Source organism: Hypanus sabinus, chromosome 4 (genome assembly GCF_030144855.1).
Source record: "Hypanus sabinus isolate sHypSab1 chromosome 4, sHypSab1.hap1, whole genome shotgun sequence".
Classification (NCBI taxonomy): Eukaryota; Metazoa; Chordata; class Chondrichthyes; order Myliobatiformes; family Dasyatidae; genus Hypanus; species Hypanus sabinus.
This window is the reverse complement of record NC_082709.1, coordinates 109,720,249-109,738,823: the sequence shown is the minus strand read 5'-3', so window position 1 is coordinate 109,738,823 and position 18,575 is coordinate 109,720,249. Positions and strand designations below refer to the sequence as shown.

General features: G+C 41.5%; 1 protein-coding gene across 1 annotated transcript in view; it reads right to left on the bottom strand.

The window, feature by feature from the left end:
• The window catches only part of LOC132393077 (leucine-rich repeat-containing protein 63), a 106,402-nt gene that overhangs the window by 56,949 nt on the left and 30,878 nt on the right, over window positions 1–18,575 (bottom strand). Inside the window, exons 3-4 of the mRNA XM_059967854.1 lie at window positions 17,644–17,697; window positions 17,275–17,548 (exon numbers count right to left, since the gene is read on the bottom strand). Coding sequence (XP_059823837.1) covers window positions 17,275–17,548; window positions 17,644–17,697 — 328 coding nt within the window. The remainder of the gene's footprint in view (window positions 1–17,274; window positions 17,549–17,643; window positions 17,698–18,575) is intronic.

Here is an 18,575-nt window from a genome sequence, read left to right as displayed (position 1 = left end):
GAGAGGGAGAATAGGCAGGTAATAGATAAGGGATGCGCTCAGACTGATGGTTTGAGTTGGGTCTATTTTAATGCAAGGAGTATTATGAATAAAGCAGATGAACATAGAGAGTGGATCAGTACTTGGAGCTATGATTTTGTGGCTATTACAGAGACTTGGATGGCTCAGGGCAGGAATGGCTACTTAGAGTTCCAGGCTTTAGATGTTTCAGAAAGGATAGGAAGGGAGTCAAAAGAGGTGGGGGCATGGTACTGCTGATTAGAGATAGTATCATGGCTGCAGAAAAGGAGGAAATCATGCAGGGATTGTCTACTGAGTCTCTGTGGGTGGAAGTTAGAAACAGGAAGGGGTCAATAACTCTACTGGTGTTTTTTTTATAGACCGCGCAATAGTAACAAGGACATCAAAGAACAGATAGACAGATTCTGCAATGGAACAATAATAACAGGGTTGTCGTGATAGGAGATTTTAATTGCCCCAATATTGATTGGCATCTCTCTAGGGTAAGGGGTTTAGATGTGATGGAGGTTGTTAGGTGTGTTCAGGAAGGTTTTCTTTTTTTTAATTAAACTTTTTTTATTGAGTTTTCAAATAATTACAGAAATAAAAGAAAATATATGAAAAAAAGTATATATACACCCTACCACCCCTCCCCCCTAACATCCCTATATAAAAAAGAAAGAAAGAAAGGGAAAAAAAAGAAAAAAAGAGTGCCTGGATATCGGAAGATCCCCACATGCTCCATGGAGTTCGTAATAACTTTAGTATATATATTTATTTCTTTCCCCAAATAACCAATTATTTCATCTTCGGAGCACCTATATATTTAATCCTGTCTTTTGTAAATAAGGGCGCCAAATTTTCAAAAATGTTTCATATTTATCTCTTAAATTGTAAGTAACTTTTTCAAGTGGAATACAGCCATAAATTTCCTTCTTCTAATGATCTATACTTAAGTATGTATCCGATCTCCAAGTTTTCTGACACAGTATGTAGATACGCCTACAAGAGAAGAGGCTGTACTTGATCTGATATTGGGAAATGAACCTGGTCAAGTGTCAAGTCTCTCAATGGGAGAGCATTTTGGAGACAGCAATCACAATTCTGTCTCCTTTACCATACCATTGGAAAGGGATAGTAGCAGACAAGTCAGGAAAACACTTAATTGGAGTAAGGTATCAGGCAGGAACTTGGAAGTATAAATTGGGAACAGATGCTCTCAGGGAAATGTATGGCAGAAATGTGGCAAATGTTCAGGGGATAATTGCATGGCATTCTGTATAGGTACATTCCAATGAGAATGAAAGGATGGTAGGATACAGGAACTATGGTGTATGAAGGCTGTAGAAAATCTAGTCAAGAAGGAAAAAAAAGCTTACGAAAGGTTCAAAAAGCTAGTTAATGATAGAGATCTAGAAAATTATAGGGCTAGCAGGAAGGAGCTTAAGAATGAAATTAGGAGAGCCAGAAGGGGCCATGAGAAGGCCTTGGTGAGCAGGATTAAGGAAAACCTCAGAGCATTCTACAAGCATGTGAACAGCAAGAGGATAAGACATGAAAGAATAGGACCAATCAAGTGTGACAGTAGAAAAGTGTGTATGGAACCAGAGAAGGTAGCGGAGGTACTTAATGAATATTTTGATTTAGTATTCACTATGGAAAAGGACCTTGGCAATTGTAGGGATGAATTATAACAGACTGAAAAGCTTGAGCATATAGATATTAAGAAAAAGGATGTGCTGAAGCTTTTGGAAAGCATCAAGTTGAATAAGTCAGACGAGATACACCCCAGTGGGAGGTGAGGAAGGAGACTGCTGAGCCTCTGGCAGTGATCTTTGCATTGTCAATGGGAACAGGAGAAGTTCCGGAGGATTAGAGGGTTGCAGATGTTGTCCCCTTATTCAAGAAGGGGAGTAGGGATAGCCCAAGAAATTGTAGACCAGTGAGTCTTACTTCAGTGGTTGGTAAGTTGATGGAGAAGATCCTGAGAGGCAGGATTTATGAACATTTCGAGAGGCATAATATGATTGAAAATAGTCAGCATGGGCTTGTCAAAGTCAGGTTGTGCTTTACGAGTCTGATTGAACTTTTTGAGGATGTGACTAAAAACGTTGATGAAGGTAGCTGTAGTGTATATGGATTTTTGCAAGGCATTTGACAAGGTACCCCATGCAAGGCTTATTGAGAAAGTAAGGAGGCATGGAATCCAAGGGGACATTGCTTTTTGGATCCAGAATTGGCTTGCCTACAGAACTCAAAGAGTGGTTGTAGACAGATCATATTCTGCATGAAGGTCGGTGACCAGTGGTGTGCCTCAGAGATCTGTTATGGGACCCCTTCTCTTAGTGATTTTTCTAAATGACCTGGATGAGGAAGTGGAGGGTTGGGTTAGTAAATTTGCTGATGACACAAAGGTTGGGGGTGTTGTGGATAGTGTGGAGGGCTGTCAGAGGTTACAGCAGGACATCAATAGGATGCAAAACTGGGCTGAGAAGTGGCTGATGGAGTTCAACCCAGATAAGTGTGAGGTGGTTGATTTTGGTAGGTCAGATATGATCGCAGAATATAGTAATGGTGATGAAATGCTTTGAGAGGTTGGTCATGACTAGACTGAATTCCTGCATTTTGCCTATCACCACAATAGGTCAATGGCAGATGCAATCTCAATGGCTCTCCACATGGCTTTAGATCACCTGGACAACACAAACACCTACGTCAGGATGCTGTTCATCGACTGTAGCTCAGCATTTAATACCATCATTCCCACAACCCTATTGAGAAGTTGTAGAACCTGGACCTCTGTATCTCCCACTGCAATTGGATCCTCGACTTCCTAACCGGAAGATCTCAATCTGTGCAGATTGGTGATAACATATCCTCCTCACTGACAATCAATACTGGCACACCTCAGGGGTGTGTGCTTAGCCCATTGCTCTACTCTCTATATACACATGACTGTGTGGCTAGGCATAACTCAAATACCATCAATAAACTTGCTGACAATACAGCCATTGTTGATAGAATCTCAGGTGGTGACGAGAGGGCGTACAGGAGTGAGATATGCCAACTAGTGGAGTGGTGCCGCAGCAAGAACCTGGCACTCCATGTCAGTAAGACGAAAGAGCTGATTGTGGACTTCAGGAAGGGTAAGACAAAGGAACACATACCAATCCTCATAGAGGGCTCAGATGTGGAGAGAGTGAGTAGTTTCTTGGGTGTCAAAATCTCCGAGGATCTAACCTGGCCCCAATATATCGATGTTGTTATAAAGAAGTTAAGACAGCGGCTATACTTTATTAGGAGTTTGAAGAGTTTTGACATGTCAACAAATACACTCCAAAACCTCTATAGTTGTACCATGGATAGCATTCTGACAGGCTACATCCCTGTCTGGACCACTGCACAGGACCAAAAGAAGCTGCAGAAGGTTGTAAATTTAGTCAGCTCCATCTTGGGTACTAGCCTACAAAGCACCCAGGACATCTTTAGGGAGTGGTGTGTCAGAAAGGCAGCGTCCATTATTAAGAACTTCCAGCACCCAGGGCATGGCCTTTTCTCACTGTTACCATCAGGTAGGAGGTACAGAAGCCTGAAGGCACACACTCAGCGATTCAGAAACAGCTTCTTCACCTCTGCCATCCGATTCCTAAATAGACATTGAATATTTGAATACAACCAAACTTCTTTTTAAAATATACGGTATTTCTGTTTTTGCATGTTTTTAAAATCTATTCAACATATGTAATTGATTTACTTGTTTACTTTTTTTTTACTCTGCTATATTATGTATGGCATTGAACTGGTGCTGCTAAGTTAACACATTTTACGTAACTTGCCAGTGATAATAAACCTGATTCCGATTCTAATGGTAAGACTTTTGGCAATGTGGAGGATCAGAGGGATCTTGAGGTCAGAGTCCATAGGGCACTCAAAGCTGCTGCACAGGTTGACTGTGTGGTTAAGAAGGCATATGGTGTATTGGTCTTCATCAACCATAGGACTGAGTTCAAGAGCTGAGAGGTAATGTTACACCTATATCGGACCCTGGTCAGACCCCACTTGGAGTACTGTGCTCAGTTCTCACTGTAGGAAGGATGTGGAAACCATAGAAAGGGCAGAGAGGAGATTTACAAGGATGTTGCCTGGATTGGGGAGCATGCCTAATGAGGATAGGTTGAGTGAACTTGGCATTTTCACCTTGGAGTGACAGAGGATGAGAGATGACCTGATGGAGGTGTATAAGATGATGATATGCATTGATCATTTGGCTAGTCAGAGGCTTTTTCCCAGGGCTGAATTGGCTAACATGAGAAGGGCACAGTTTTAAGGTGTTTGGAAGTAGGTACAGAGATGTCAGGGGTAAGTTGTTTTACGTAGAACATGGTGAGTGTGTGGAATGGGCTGCCGGCGACAGTGGTGGAGGCGGATACAATAGGGTCTTTTAAAAGACTCTTGGTTAGGTACATGGAGCTTAGAAAAACAGAGGTCTATGGGTCACCCTAGGGAATTTCTAAAGTACATGTTTGGCACAGCATTGTGGGCCAAAAGGCCTGTATTGTGCTGTAGGTTTTCTATGTTTCTATAACTGAAACATGAAAGATGAAATATATCAAAGATAAAATATGAAGGTAAATCAGCTATTAATATAAAAGTGGACAGCAAAAGTTTTTTTAATTAGATATATAAAGAGTAAAAGAGAAGTGAAAGTGGATATTGGACCACTTTTCCAGTGGAGTGAAACTGGAGACGTAGTATTAGTGGGCAACAAAGAAATGGCAGATGAACTTAATAAGTATTTTGCATCAGTTTTCACTGTGGAAGACACTAGCAATGAGTCAGAAATTTGAGAGTGTCAGGACAGAGAAGAGTGAATCATAAACACAGGAAAGTCACCAGATGCTGGAAATCCAAAACACACAGAAAATGCCGGAGGAGGTCAGTAGGTCATAGAGTATCTATGGAAATGAATAAGCAATTGACATTTTGGGCTAAGACCCTTCTTCAGGACTGAGAAGTAATGTGGAAGATGCCAGAATAAAAAGGTGGGGGGAGGGGATGAAGGCTATCTGGAAAGTGATAGGTGAAGCCAGGTGCTTGGGAAAATGATGGGCTGGAGAAGAGGAATCTGATAGGAGAGTGGACCATAGGAGAAAGGGAAGGAGGGGACTCAGGGGAAGAGGTAAAAGGCCAGTGTGGGGAATAGAGGAAGTGGGGGGAAATTTTACTCGAAGGAGAAATCAATATTCATGCCATCACGTTGGAGGCTACCTAGATGGAACATAAGGTGTTGCTCCTCCACCATGAGGGTGGCCTCATCTTAGCACAACAGAAGGCCATGAACCAACATGTTGGAACGGGAAAGAGAATCAGAATTAAAATATTTGGCCACCAGAAAGTTCTGCTTGTGGTGGATGGAGCAGAGGAGCTTGGCGAAGTAGCACCCCAATTTACAAAAGGTCTCACCAATGTAGAGGAGGCCACACTGGAAACACCAGACACAACAGGTGACCCCAGCAGATCCACAGGTGAAGTGTTGCCTCTCCCACCCCGGAAGGCCTGTTTGGGGCCCTGAATGCGGGTGAAAGAAGAAGTATATGGGCAGGTGTAGCAATTAGGCCACTTACAGGGGTAAGTGCTTGGAGAGAGATTAGAGTGGGGGGATGAATTGACAAGGGAATCGTGGAGGGAGCAATCCCTGTGGAAAGTTAGGGGGAGGAGTGGGGGAGGTAAATATATGTTTAGTGGTGGGATCCCTTTGGAGATGGCAGAAGTTGCGGAGGATGATGTGCTGATGAGAGTCCGATGGGGTGCTAGGTAAGGACAAAACAAACTCTATCACTGTTAAGGTGGTGGGAAGATGTAGTGAGCGCAGTTATTCAAGAAATGGAAGAGATGCGGGTGAGGGCAGTATCAACATTGGAGGGAGAAAAACCACGTTCTTTAAAGAAGGAGGAAATCTCTGATGTCCTGGAATGGAAAGCTGTGTCATGGGAACAGATGTAGTGCAGATGAAGGAACTGAGAAGAGAATAGCATTTTTACAGGAGATAGGGTTGGAAGAAGTATAGTCAAGATAACCATGAGAATCAGTAAGTTTATAAAAGATGTTGGTTGACAGTTTGTCTCCAGAGATGGAGACAGAATTGAGAAAGTGGAGGGAAGTGTCAGAAATGGACCAAGTGAATTTAAGGGCAGGGTTAAAGGCAAAGTTGATGGGATTGATGAGTTCAGTGTGGGTGCATGAAGCAATGCCAATGCAGTAATCAATATACTCGAGGAATAGTTGGGCAATATTACCAGGAAGGCTTTGAAAATGGACAGCTCTACGTAGCCAACAAATTGGCAGGCCTACCTGAGGCCCATGCAGGTGCCAATGGCAACCCCTTGAGTTTATAGAAAGTGGGATGAGATGCAGGAAAAATTTTGAGGGTGAGAACCAGTTCTGTCTGATGGTGCAGGAGGGGAATTGGTTGATTCTTTGTCAAGGAAGAAGTGACGAACCTTAAGAGATGGGGGATAAAAGTCTATGGGGACTGGGCATCCATGGTGAAAATGAGGTCATTATGACCAAAGAGTTGAAAGTTAATGAGAAGACCAAGGGCATGAGGAGTGTTGTGGAGGTAGGTGGGAAGGGACTGAACCAAAGGGGATAGAATGGAATCGAAGTATGTGACATGAGTTCAGTGGGGCAGGAGCAGGCAGAAACAATAGGTTTATCTGGACAGTCCTGTTTGTGGATCTTGAGTAGGAGGTAGAAGTGAGCAGTGTGGGGTAAAGGAACAAAGAGTTTGGTGGCAGTGGATGGGAGTTCTCCAGGATTGATAAGATCAGTGATAGTGTCAAAGACAGTTTTCTGATGGTCCAGAGTGGGGTTCTCTTCAAGGGGTAGGTACGAGGAGGTGTCAGAGTGTAGCTGCCTGGCCTCAGAAAGGTAGAGGTCAGTGCGTCACATTATAACAGCACCCCCTTTGTCAGTGGGTTTGAAGGTAAGGTTGGGATTAGTGTGGAGAGAGTAGAGGACAGTGTGTTCAGATGGTGTAAGGTTTGTGGAGGAGAGAGGAGTGCTGAAGTTGAGCCGGTTGATGTCTCGCTGGCAATTCAAGATGAAAAGATCCAGTGCACGTAGAGAACCAGAGCAGGATGTCCAAAAAGAGGAGGAGAGTTGAAGACAGGAGAAGGGGACATCCAACCAGGGTGTGGAATTCTTGCTAAAGAAGTAGGCTTGGATATGGAGACATCAGAAGGAGATCTCAATGCTGCGGTAGGCGTGGGACTCACAGAGATGTAGGCAAAGAGGGATAGAGATGAGTCGCTTGCTGAGGACAGAAAATTCCGCTCCAGAGAGGGAAGGTTAGAGAGAATGGTGGATACATGGCAAGGATTGGAGCTGGGATCAGAGGATGGTTAGAGAGTTGGTGGTGCCAGTGGAGACAGGAGGCTTGACGTGTTCAGAGAAGGTGGTGTGGGAGGAAGATAGAGGTTCCAAGGACCCAAGAGGTGAAAATGGGACCTGGGGTCAGAGAGTGGTAGTGGGAGAAGGCGAGAATGGGAAATCAGCTGCAGCGAGTAAAATCACGGCCTGGAGGTGCTGGCAGTCAAGGTACAGGCTGAAGCTGGAACTCGAATCAGCACAATTTGCAGTCTGAAGGTGTCCAGTGTCTTGGAGTGAATGAAGTTGCTATTACTAGGGAGAAGATGCTTGGGAAATTAAATGGCCTGAAGGTAGATAAATCACCAGAACTAGATGGATTATACTTCAAGGTTCTGAAAGAGGTAGCAAAGAGATTGTGGAGACATTAGTAGTGATCTTTCAAGTATCGTTAGATTCAGGAATGGTTCCAGAGGACTAGAAAATTGCAAATATCATTCCACTCTTTAAGGAGGAAAGGAGGCAAAAAACAGAAAATTATAAGCCAATTAGCCTGGCTGCCATTGACTAGTGGTGTTCCATAGGGATCAGTGTTGGGACCTCTTCCTTTCACATTATATTACAAAGTTTAAAGTTCAAAGTAAATTTATAATCGAAGTACCTATATGTCACCAAATATTACCCTGAGATTCTTTTTCTTGCAAGTATACATAGTAAAACAAAGAAGTACAATAGAATCAATGAAAACTACAAAGATTGACAAATCTAGCAAATCCAAAAATAAGTAATAATAATAATAATGAATAAGTAAATAGTACTGAGCAACATACACAAAATGCTGGTCTCGGCCTGAAATGTCGATTATTTACTCATTTCCATAGATGCTGTCTCACCTGCTGATTTCCTCCAGCATTTTGTGTATGTTGCTTTGGATTCCCAGCATATGCAGAATTTCTTGTGTAAATAATACCGAGAACAGGGTTTGTACAGTCCTTGAAAGTGAGCCCATAGTCTGTGTTCAATGAGTGTTGTGGTGAGTGAAGATGTCCATGCTGGTTCAGGAGCCTGATGGTTAAAGGGTAATAATTGTTCCTGAACCTGGTGCTTTGGGACCTAAGGCTCTTGCACCTTCTTCCTCATGGTAGCACTGAGAAGAGAGCATGACCTGGATGGTGGCGGGGGTGGGGGAGAGTGGTCCTTGATGATGGATGTTGCTTTCTTGTGGCAGCGCTCTTTGTAGATGCGCTCAATGGTGTGCTAAACCGGGCTGCATTGACCACTTTTTGTAGGCCTTCCTATTCTTGGGCACTGGTGTTTCCATACCAGACCATGATGCAACGAGTCAGGATATTCTCCACTGTGCTTCTATAGAAGTTTGCTAAAGTTTTAAATGATATGCCAATTCTGAACAAAACTCTGAGAAAGTAGAGGTGCTGTATTACTTTCTTTGAAATGCCAATTATGTGCTCGTCTCAGGATAGAGTCTCTGATATGATAATGTTCATGCATTTATCGTCACTGACCCTTGTTATCCCCAGTCCTCTAATGAGCACTGGTTCATTGACCCCAGTTTCTTCCTCCTATAGTCAATAATCAACTTTTTGGTTTTGCTGATATTGCGTGAGAGGTTGTTGTTGTGGCACCACTCAACCAGATTTTCAATCTCCCTCTTATATGCCTATTCGTCACCACATTTGATTCAACCAGCAACAGGTGTGTTGTCAGCAAACTTAAATATGGCATTTGCGCTGACTCTGATTCTGAAGAGCATCTGATGTACACATCTTCACTGTCTAGATGTTCCAAGGTTGAGTGGAGACCCAATGAAATGGCATCTGCTATTGAACTGTTGTGACGGTAAGCAAATTGGATGATGGAATTAATGGTTTTGTGGCCAAGATGGCAGACAGTGGATGAAGGGGCACATAGTGTCAAGGAAGCAGGGAGTCTGTAGAAAGACTTAGATTAAGAAAATGGGCAAAGGAGTAACAGATGAAATACAGTTTAAGGAAGTGTATGCACTTTGGTAGAAGGAAATAGCCTATTTTTGAACAGGGTGGAAGTTCAGAAATCAGAGGTGAAAGTAACTTGGGAGTCCCCGTGTAGGATTCCGTAAAGATTAACTTACTGGGCTGAGTCAGTAGGAAGGAAGGCAAATTTAATGAATATAAAAGCAAGGATGTAATTCTGAGGCTTTAAAGGGCATTGATCAAATTTCGCCTTGGAGTATTGTGACAACACACAAAAATACGGGAGGAACTCAGCAGGCCAGGCAGTATTCATGGAAAAGAGTACAGTTGACGTTTTGGACTCAGTCTTTTCCACTTTTCCAAAGATGCTGCCTCGCTTGCTGAGCTCTTCCAGCATTTTGTGTGTTTCTTGGATTTCCAACATCTGCAAATCTTGTTTATGATTGGAGTATTGTGTGCAGTTTTAGGCCCTTTATAAAAGAAATGATGTGTTGGCATTGGAGAGGGTCCAGAGGAGGCTCATGAGAATTATTCCAGGGAGGAAAGGGTTAACGTAGGAGGAGTGTTTGATAGCTCTAGGCCTGAATGCACTCAAGTTAGAATTTAGGGGTGGGGCGGCTTCTACTTAAAAACTATCAAATATTGAATGGACTAGATACAGTGGACATGGAGAGGACGTTCTTATCGTTGGTAAGTTTAGGACCAGAGGGCACAGCCTCAGAATACAAGGCCACCGCTTTAGAACAGAGATGAAGAGGAATTTCTTTAGCCAGAGGGTGGTGAATCTGTGGAATTCATTGCCACAGATGGCTGTGGAGGCCAAGTCATTAAGTATATTCAAAGCAAAGGTTGGTAAGTTCTTAATTAGTAAGGTCGTCAAAAGTTGTGGGGTGAAAGCAGAATAGGTTTGAGAGGGATAATAAGTCAGCAATGATGGAATAGCAGAGCAGATTCAATGGGCCAAATTGTCAAATTCTGATCCTATATCTTAGCATCTTATCCTGGTAAACTTCTTCTGTATTCTTTCCAATACCTCCATATCTTCCTCATGACAGTGTGACCAGAAGTGGACATAATAAAGACCAAACCAAAGTTTTCCACTGCTATATCAAGACTTCCTTCTTTTATACTCAAGCAAATGAAGTCAAGCATGCCATACACTTTCTTTACAACCTATCTTTTTGTGTAGCCACTTTCAGGGAGCGATGGACTTGGATGCCAAGGTTCCTCTGCACATTATTGCTGTACAAGGACATGACATTGACTGTGCATTTGCCTTACATTTGTCATCGCAAAATGCAGCAGCTCACGCTTCCCTGGATTAAACTCCATCTGCCATTTTTCCATCCACATCTGTAACTGATCTATATCCTACAGTATCCCTTGACAACCATTCTTCCTGTCTACAACTCCACCATTCTTTGAGTCATCTGCAACATACTAATCTACCCACTTTCATCCAAGTCATTTCTGGTCCCAGCACTGATCCCTGTGGAACATTACTGGTTGTGGACTTCCTGCTGGAAAAACACACTTCTATTACTACTCTCTGTCTTCGAGAGGCATTCCAATTTTGAATCCAAACCAATGAAATATGGAACACATGCAGTTAATCTTCAGGGTTAGTTTACCATGAGGAACCTTGCCAAATGCCCATGTAGACAATACCAACTGTCCTAGCCTCATCAATCACCTTCGCCAACTCCTAAAAAATCTCAATTAAGACATGACTTGCCCTGCACAAAGCAGTACTGCCTAGCCCTAATCAGTCCATGCTTTTCCTAATGTGTGTAAGTGCTATCCATAAGAATTCTTTCCAATAATTTCCCCATTACTGTACTGATGGGAGACTCATCAGCCTATATCAGTGAAGCCTACTCAATGGGCCAAATGACCTAATTCTGCTCCTGTGTCTTATAGTTTAAAACTTCCTGCATCATCCCTATTTTCTTTCTTGAACAAAGGGAACAACATTGGACAGCATTAGCTATTCCCCAGTCCTCTGGGACCTCATCTGTTATTAGTGAGTTTATAAAGATCTTTATCAAGGCCCCAGCATTCTCTTCTCTTGCCTCTTTCAATAACTTAGGATATCCTATCAGGGCCTGGGGACTTAACCACCTTAATTCTCTTCAAACACCACATCTTTCGAGATGTAAAAATGCAGGACCACACTGCTTTCACTATCCTCCATGACCTTCTCCTTGATAAATACTGATACAAATTTCTCATTTTGCACCTTGCCCACGTCCTCCGATTCCAAGTATAAAATCTCTCTTTTATCTTTGAGCATTTCTATCCGAGTTATCTTCTTGTTTTTAATGCAGGTATAAAATGCTCTAGAATTATCTTTAATTCCATCTACTATGGACATTTCATTACTCCTTTTCATCTTCCTAATGCCCTAATTGAGTTTTTCACTGCTTTCCTTATATTCCTCAGTACCTTATCTGATTTTAACTTGCAAAAACTTATATCTGCTTCTTTCTGTTTTTCAACTAAATTCACAACCTATAAAGGCAGTCGTGGATGACTGTGTTCCACAAAATCATTTAGAGTCTTCCCCAACCAGAAACCCTGGATGAACCAAGACATCCACAATATGCTGAGGGCCAGATCAGTGGTATTCAGGTCTGATGACCAAGTAAAATACAAGAGATCTAGGTACAGCCGCCGGAAATCCATCTTACATGCGAAGTGAAAATTCTGGACCAAAATGGAGTAACAGAAGGTTGTTCAACAGCTGTGGCAGGGATTGAATGCTATCACCTCCTACAAAGTAAAGCCAGACGATATATGCAACAACAAGATTTTGCTCCCAGATGAGCTCAATGCCTTTTATGCTCACTTTGACTCACAAAACATAGAGGCAACTTCACAAATTCCCACAGCTCCTGATGACCCTGTGAATTCAGTCTTTGAAGCTGATGTGAGAGCATCCTTCAGGAGGGTGAACCTACAGAAAGCATCTGGCCCAGATGAGGTACCTGGCTGAATACTGAAGACCTGTGCTGATCAACTGGCTAGTGTATTCTCTGATACCTTTAACCCTCATTTCACAGTCTGAGGTACGCATCTGCTTCAAGCAGGCTTCAATTATACTAGTACCTCCAGCATTTTGTGTACGTTGCTTGGATTTCCAGCATCTGCAGATTTTCTCCTGTTTGTGACCTTTTATATCTCTTTGTGATTGGTCTACATATCTGTTCCAATTATCTACGGTAGCTATTGGAAGGTGTGTAGTTTAATCCTATTGGAATGATTGCAACCTCCTTATTTTTGAGCTTTACTCATATAGACTCAATGGATGTGCTCTCCAGTAGGTCCACTCTGAATGACATTCTCCTTGATTAGTAATGCAACTTCGCCATCTTTTATCTCCCTCTCTATCACATTGATTGAGTTGATTTTCTGTAAAAGCACTTTCATCTTCACCTAGATACCTAGGTCAAGGTGGACGAAATTAGTGATTATGCTTACTTCCTCCCTCATTCCAGCAAAGGCAAAAATGGTTGAAAACAATAAATGTAGGCTAGCTAATTTTGGATTTTAATAACAAACAGCTTAGTCTATGCCTAAAATGGACTGAAAAATGGCATCTTCTACTTTGAGGAGAAGGTTAACAGTTTTCATGGTGAGAGGTATTTTGTTTATTTTATAGGATTAGTTTGATGCCAGGCTAAGTTCAATCCATTTTCCATGTTCACCTCACAGTTAGAATTGTGCTGCTTTTTACAGCATAGAGTGAAAGAAATAAACACAACACAGGAATAAAGTAATTCTGATTAATCCTATATTGTTCTATGTTAATGTGACTGACAGGCAAAATGTAGATGTGGGTGTTTGAAAGTTTAGTGCTAGAAGCACTCAGAAGTGTGGGATAGCCAAAATTAATATGGGTATTATTTACTGGCAATTCTGACAGATAAGAGCAAATTTGTGCATGAAGTATATTTGGACTTTCTGAAAACCTGTGATAAAATGACAAAAAGAAAACAAAATTACAATACAGAATTGAGGGTAGAATTCTGAAGTAGACTGATAATTGGTTAATGAACAGAAAACTCAATAAGCTAAGGTTGTCCCTCCTATTCCCATTCAGTAGAGAGAAACTTTTCAATTGGATATCAGTGTGACTAGCATATCTCTTTAGAAAAAAAGCATTATTGAAATAGTGTATTGCAGGTGACACCACAAAGTTCCCAACCTTTATCCACACACTTGTACCAGTGATTAATAGAAAGCAGTGAGGAATGGGAATGTCAGCTTGTCTTTTACACCATATCTCTATCTTCTAACTTTCACTTATATGAAATTCATTGAGAAGAGTTATCTTCAAAATCTCTGAAAACACGGACTTCTTGATTTTAGATATAGAACATAGAATAATACAGCACAGTACTGGCCCTTAGTCCCATAATGTTATGCCAAACTCTCAACCAACTTCAAAATCTATCTAACCCTTCCCTCTCACATAGCCCTCCATTTTCCTTTTATCCATGTGCCTCCCCGAGTCTCTTAAAGGCCCCTAATGTATTTGCTTCTACAACCTTCAGCAGTGCATTCCATTCACTTGCCACTCTCTGTGTGAAAAACCTACCACTGACATCCCTCTGTACTTTCCTCCAATCACCTTACAAGTATATCCTCTTATATTAGCTATTGCTATCCTGGGGCAAAGAGCACTGGCTGTCAACTCTATAAATGCCTCTTCTCATCTTTTATACCTCTATCAAGTCTTCTGTCATCCTCTTCATTCCAAAGAGAAAAGCCTTAGCTTGCTCAACTTTTCCTGATAAGACATGTCCTCTAACCTAAGCAGCATCCTGGTAAATCTCTTTTGCACCCTCTCCAAAGCTTCCACATCCTTCCTATAATGAGGCAACCAGAACAGAACACAATATTCCAGATGTGGTCTAACCTGGGTTTTATAGAGCTGCAATGTTACTTTGCAGTTCTTGAACTCAATCCCCTGACTACTGAAGACCAACATACCATACGCCTTCTTAACCACCCTATCAACTTGCATGCCAACTTTGAGAATCTATGGACTTAGACCCCAAAATCCCTCTCTGTTCTTCCACACATTAAAACCCTCCCTCAATGTTGTACCTTCCAAGGTATATCACTTCTCACTATTCGAGATTGAACTTCATCTGCCAGCTCTCAGCCCAGCTCTGAACTGTCAATGTCCTACTGTAACTTACAGCAACCATCTACACAATCAACAATATCACAAACTTTTGTAATATCTGCAAACTTACTAACCTATCCTTCCACTTCCTCATCTAGGTCATTTATTAAAAAAAAATCAAACAGCAAGTGTCCTAGAACAGATCCCTGTGGAAAACACTATCATGCTCCTCCAGGCAGAGTACACTCCATCCATTACCACCCTTTGCCTTCTGCACACAAGCCAATTCTGAATCTATACACCTGGGTGTCCCTGGATCCCATGCATGCTGACTTTCTGGGTGAGCCTACCATGAGCAACCATGTCAAATGCCTTACTAAAATCCATATACCCACATCCACTGCTCTACGTTCATCAATTTGTTTTATCACTTCCTCAAAGAAGTTAATCAGGTTCTTGAGGCATGACCTGCCCCTCACATACCCACTCTGACTATCCTAAATTGGTCTATGTTTCTCCAAATGCTTGTAAATCCTGTCTCTAAGGATCCCCTCCAATTGTTTGCTCACAAACTCACTGGATTATAATTCCCAGGATTATGCCTATTACCTTTCATGAACAAAGGGGTAACATTTGCCATTCTTCAATCTCCTGTTAACTACTCCTGTGACCAGTAATGACACAAAGATCATTGCTACGTTGCAACAATCTCTTCTCTCACTTCCCGTGGTAATCTGGGGTATATCCTGTCCAGTCCCAGGGACTTATCTATCCAAATGTTTTTCAAAGGTTCCAACACTGCTTTTTCCTTAACTTTGACATGTTCCAGTATTCTGACCTCACATTCATCAGGTTTCCTCTCACTAGTGAATACTGAAGCAAAGTATTCATTAAGGACCTTCCCTATCTCTTCTGACTCCAGGCACATATTTCTTCTTTTATCCCTGATCATTCCTACCCTCACTCTAGTCATGCTCCTGTTCTTCAAATATATGTAGAAGGCCTTAGGGTTTTCCTTAATCCTACTCACCATGTCCCCTTCTAGCTCTACTAAGTACATTCTTCAGCTTCTTCCTGGCTACCATGTAATTCTGTACAGTCCTGTCTGATCCTTGCTTCCTAAACTTTAAGTAAGCTTCTTTCTTCCTCTTGACATGTTCTACCTTTCTTGTCAACCATGATTCCTTCACCCTTCCATCCTTTCTCTGCCTCAATGGGACAAACCTATTCACAACCCCATGCAACCTTCATCAGCTCCCTAAACAACCCTCATTTCCATTGTAAATTTCCCTGAGCACATCTGCTCCCAAATTCCTATCAAATGGCATAATGATTAGACCTCCCCCAATTAAATACTGTTTCATACGGTCTATGTCTATCCTTGTCCAAGGCTATGCTAAAGCTCCTGAAGATTTGATGACTGTCTCCAAAATGCTCACCCACTGAGCAATCTGTCATCTGACCAGGTCCTTTGCCTGGCACTAGATCTAGCATAGCCTTTCTTTGAGTCGGCTTGTCCACATATTGTGTCAGGAATCCTTCCTGGACACACCTAACAAATTCTGCCCTATCTAAACTTCTTGCACTGAGGAGGCCACAATCAATATTAGGAAAGTTGAAGTCATGTATGACAACAACCTGTTATTTTTGCCCTTTCCAAAATCTTCCTGTTTGATCTGCTCCTCAGTGTCCCTGTTACTATTGGGGGGGGGGGGTATACTTCCAATAGAACGATTGCTCCCTTCCTGTTTCTGACTACGATCCATGCCAACTTAGTAGATGCTCCCTTCAAGACATCCTCCCTTTCTGCAGCTGTGACACTATCCCTGATTAACAATAGCAGTCCCCTCTCCCTTCCTGTCCAATTTGAAATATTTAAACCCCTGAACATTCAGCATCCAATCCTGCACTTGTGACAACCAAGTCTCTGTAATTCCCACAACACTGTAACTCCAGGTATTGATCTATGTTCTAGGTTCATCACCCTTGTTCCTGATTCACAATGAAATAAACACAATTCAACTCATCCAATTGACTGTATTTATGGCCTATCCACTTCCTTCGTCACAATCTTCTACACATTTCATCTACCTTTACACCAAGTGTTCCATCATCTGACCCATCACTCTGGTTCCCATCCCCGTGCGAAATTAGTTTAAACCTTCCCCGATGTCTCTAGCAAACCAGTCTGCAAGTACATTATTCCATTTCGAGTTCAGGTGTAATCCATGCTTTTTGTACAAGTTGTATCTTCCCCAGAAGAGATCCCAATAATTCACATATCAGAAACCCTGCCCCCTATACGAATTCTTCAACTACACATTCATCTGCCATATCATCCTATTCTTATCCTCATTGGCACATGACACAGGCAGCAATCCCAAAATAACTACCCTGTTTTAATGCTTTCTACCTAGGTTCCTATATGCCCTCTTCAGTACCTCAACCGTTTTCCTAGCTACAGTATATCTTTGGTACCAATATGTACCATGACTTCTGGCTGCTCACCCTCCCCCATAAGAATGCTGTGGACTTGATCTGAGAAATCTCTGACCCTGGTGCTTGGGAAAAAACATACCATCCATGAGTTTTCTTCATCCACAGAATCTTCTGTCTGTTCCCCTAACTATTGACTTCCCTATCACCATTGCTCTCCTCTATCCCCCTTTCCCTTTTGAGCCACAGAGCCAGACTCAGTGCCAGAGTCATGGTTGCTAAAGCTATCCCCTGGATTTGTTTCCAATGAAAGTTTTTAGAATTTTAGCTGCGGTTTTCTTAGTAATAGTTGTAGAAATATCATACCAAGAATCTGTTGTCTCCAAGGGATTCGTTTCAATACAGGTGGAATGTCATCAATGGATAATTCTATTATGTGCAATTTTTCCTGGTTATGCTTCAATAACTTGTGTTCAAGGAGCTTCAAAATCTTGTTAAAGTTATGACATGATAAAATAATCTTTTTCTCATCTGAAGGTGAAGGATTCACACAAGGTTTTTGAAGAAAATTGTCTAGAGTGAAAGCAGTTGGAATATGGTATCGAACATCATCCTCTGCAAAATATGGATCATCGTATCTCTGTACAATAACACCACAAGAAGGAAATCCATTTAGACTAGAAGGTGTATAAGTCATTGATAAATCCTCTATCTTGGGTTCATTGATCAAGTCACCTTCTTTCTTGGGCAGAGCAGCAAGGCCTGATACATTTTCTGTTGATGTTTTATCTGTAACATACAAAGTAGAAATCACTGTAAAATAGTTTAAAAATTCTGTCCCTTTTCCAAGTTATTACATGGCTTTAGCAGAATATTTATTATAGGCTGTCACTGCATTACAAACGGGTTCTGATTTTACAGACATTCACAAATCAATTTTGTCCCTATGTTTGGAAAACACTCAAAAATCACTTGATATGGTAATTACGGTAATGTATGAATGGCACCAAAAGCACATAAGACTGATAAGTAAGAACAATTTCTAAAGATGGATAAAGGGAGGAAACTAGTTTTGATGATCATAGGAAGGAACATACTGTATGTACGAACATCAAACTTCTAAATGTAATAACAATATGGGAACTCAATCATTTCAAGGTGTCCATAAGTCAGATATTCTTAAACCGGCGATGACCTGTATGCCTTATAACAGTAAAATCAAAAATATATGTACATTTGGATAAACCCCATCGGAATAGTTACTATTGGTTTCTGCAGCAACCTGAAATGTAAATTATACACATGGAAAACACAGCCTATGGGTTTGCTTAATATTGTTATGAAGTTAAAGATGCATTTCTGATGTAAAATAATATAGTTCAGATTTTTACAATCAGTCGTAGCACATATATTATAAACCCTCCTAGTTCCCCCTTCTGAAACATTTTCTCTCCCTATATTATATTTAGAGGCAGTTGAAAATTATATTTATTAGTAAATGAAAAACTTAGTATTGCTAAAAAGCATAGGTTTAAAGCAAATTTTTATCATTTAGCAGACTGAAATCTGAATGGCTCCTAGTCAGTTTTGTGCTCAGTCTCTGAAGGTAGCGTCAAGAACTCCAAGACATTTTAGGTTGAAGGGAAAGCCTAAAGTTGGTGAAGCGG